Source organism: Pygoscelis adeliae, unplaced genomic scaffold, assembly GCF_000699105.1.
Source record: "Pygoscelis adeliae isolate BGI_AS28 unplaced genomic scaffold, ASM69910v1 Scaffold403, whole genome shotgun sequence".
NCBI classification, from domain to species: domain Eukaryota; kingdom Metazoa; phylum Chordata; class Aves; order Sphenisciformes; family Spheniscidae; genus Pygoscelis; species Pygoscelis adeliae.
Window position 1 is genome coordinate 92,177 of NW_008824466.1, and position 2,331 is coordinate 94,507.

General features: G+C 51.6%; 1 protein-coding gene across 1 annotated transcript in view; it reads right to left on the reverse strand.

Moving 5' to 3' along the window:
* Window positions 1-1,745: 1,745 nt before the first annotated feature.
* The window catches only part of DUSP18 (dual specificity phosphatase 18), a 7,709-nt gene continuing 7,123 nt past the window's right edge, over window positions 1,746-2,331 (reverse strand). The window contains 5 exon segments of the mRNA XM_009321074.1: window positions 1,746-1,795; window positions 1,798-1,980; window positions 1,983-2,027; window positions 2,030-2,134; window positions 2,137-2,308. Coding sequence (XP_009319349.1) covers window positions 1,746-1,795; window positions 1,798-1,980; window positions 1,983-2,027; window positions 2,030-2,134; window positions 2,137-2,308 — 555 coding nt within the window.

Consider the following 2,331-nt stretch of genomic DNA (forward strand, 5'->3'; position numbering starts at 1 on the left):
TGGTGTCTGACTGCAGAGCTGGAGTAGAGAGGGGTGGGGATGACTCTACAGTCACCGACTGCACCCTTGTCTGGTCAGAGATCCAGTCCAAGAAGCACCAAGGCCCCAGGTGGTCACACAGCACACAGGGCTCCTCCAAGAGGTCTGCCATGACTCCGATACTCTCTGTGATACCCATGCACCCGACCAGCTCGTTCTATCCCTTTAACGTTTCTGTTTTCCAAGAGGAACTTCTGACGTGTCCATGAGGAGTTGGGTCTTTGCTCTGCTTCTAGAAGGTGCCTTGGGAGAAAAGCAATATGCTCAAAGGGAGGCAAGGCTCTTTGACGCCCACCACAGCTATCACTTGAGCTGCTTGGAGACCTGCAGAGAGCTAGTTTGCCAGGTTGCAATTTGTGGGTGTAGAGGAGCACTCCCAAAATGCCATTGGTAGGATATACAATCATAGAGTCATTTAGGTTGGAAAAGACCCTTAAGTTCATCGAGTCCAACCATTAACCTAACACTGCCAAGGCCACCACTAAACCATGTCCCTGAGCGCCACATCTACAAGTCTGCTAAATACCTCCAGGGATGGTGACTCCACCACTTCCCTGGGCAGCCTGTTCCAATGCTTGGTAACCCTTTTGGTGAAGAAATTACTCCTAATAGCAAATCTAAACCTCTCCTGGCACAACTTAAGGCTGTTTAGTCTCGTCCTATCGCTTGTTACTTGGGAAAAGAGACCAACACCCACCTTGCTACAACCCCTCCCACCAACTGGGGCTGCGGGACCCCCTCATGCTGACCCAGGGGCTGTGGGACCCTTCACACACCCACGCCAGCCCGGGGCCCCCTACTCCCACCTGAAACAGGTCTGTTGTTGCCACTCGAGACAGAGTTGCTGGAGCTGAAAACTTCATGCTGTGATAAACCAGAATTAATACATGGTTTGCTGCTGAGCGATGCCCAAGTGTGTCCAGATCAGGCTTCTAGTTTATAACGACATGACGACCTCGCCCCAATGATTCAAACTGACAGCAGCGTTCCTCTTATTGCTCCCACCTTGGCTCCCCAGGCCTCTGGGATGGGAATAGCTCAAAGGCGGCACCCAAGAAGATTTTGCACGTATAGGAGCAAATGGGGTTCTTTCCGAGCAGCTCACCCAAATAACCATGGATCTCCCAAGGGAGGCCAAGGCACCTTCTGAAAAAGGATTGGGGCAATCAGGTGGGGGAAGAGAAAGGGTCAGATGGTGGAAAGCAGGACATCCTTGGTTATCTCCCAACCAGGGATGCTGGAGTCTGTGCTCTTCCCGCCCTCTCTGGAATGCAGCAGAAGACTGGACTTAGGGTTGCTGTCTCAAAACCCAAAGTCATATCCCAGTTAGGAAAAACAAACGTTGGTAACACTCCAAATATCCTGACTCACAGCTAGTTTCTGTCCTGTATTATAAGCACAGTTTGTGCTGGAATAAAACAACACTCTCTAAACACGTGACGGTTTCAGAGTTACTGTCAGGACCTTGATACAAATGATGTGTGAAAACTAACTGCATAGCTTAAACTGTTCTGATTTTATTTATAGTAAACCCCACTACCCGCTGTTGTATCGCTAATCCCCTGAACTTTCAGTGGCAGAGACTTCATGCTCCAACCCCCTTAGATGAGAAGAGTTTATTTTCAATGTTCTGGTGTGGATCTGGAAGAACTGCCATTGCCTTTCTCTTGGTTTCTTGCCAAGAGATCACAACAGCATGTTTGTACTTAGAGCAGCAGCATTACCCTTACTTCATTTTCATAAACATTGGGTACCTCCCTGATGGAGAGCTGATCATTCCGAGCCTGTTGATGCCGAAGACTTTGTACTTGTAGTGGATGAGCTGCTGCCAGAAGCTGTTGTTGGGTCATACGATGGGACGGCAGGACTCGACCCACGCATGCGCGCCTGCCAGGGACATGGAGTGGTGCTTCAAGAGATAGACCAAGCAGATGGTGGGAACCTGCTCACCCTGACAGCGCAGTGCAGCAGCGTCCATCCCTGCATGTCCCCGCGCTGTGGATCTTAGCTGCTATGGAGCTGAAGCAGCTGGAGATGCGGGCGGCGGGGTCATCCATCACAGGGACGTGCAGGTACTCGATGCTGGGACAGAGGTGTTCACCGCCTCCAGGGAGATGTTGATGATGGTGCCGATGTGGTGGGTGAAGAGGAGGAGGTGGCTGTTGGTAGCTACCGCGTCACCGAGGTAGAGGTTGGAGGTGATCCGGGGTGCCGGGGCAGGGCTGGGAGGGCTCCCAGAGCCACCGCCATTGGGTTGCGCCGGTTGTGCCTAGAAATACATGTAGAAATCAA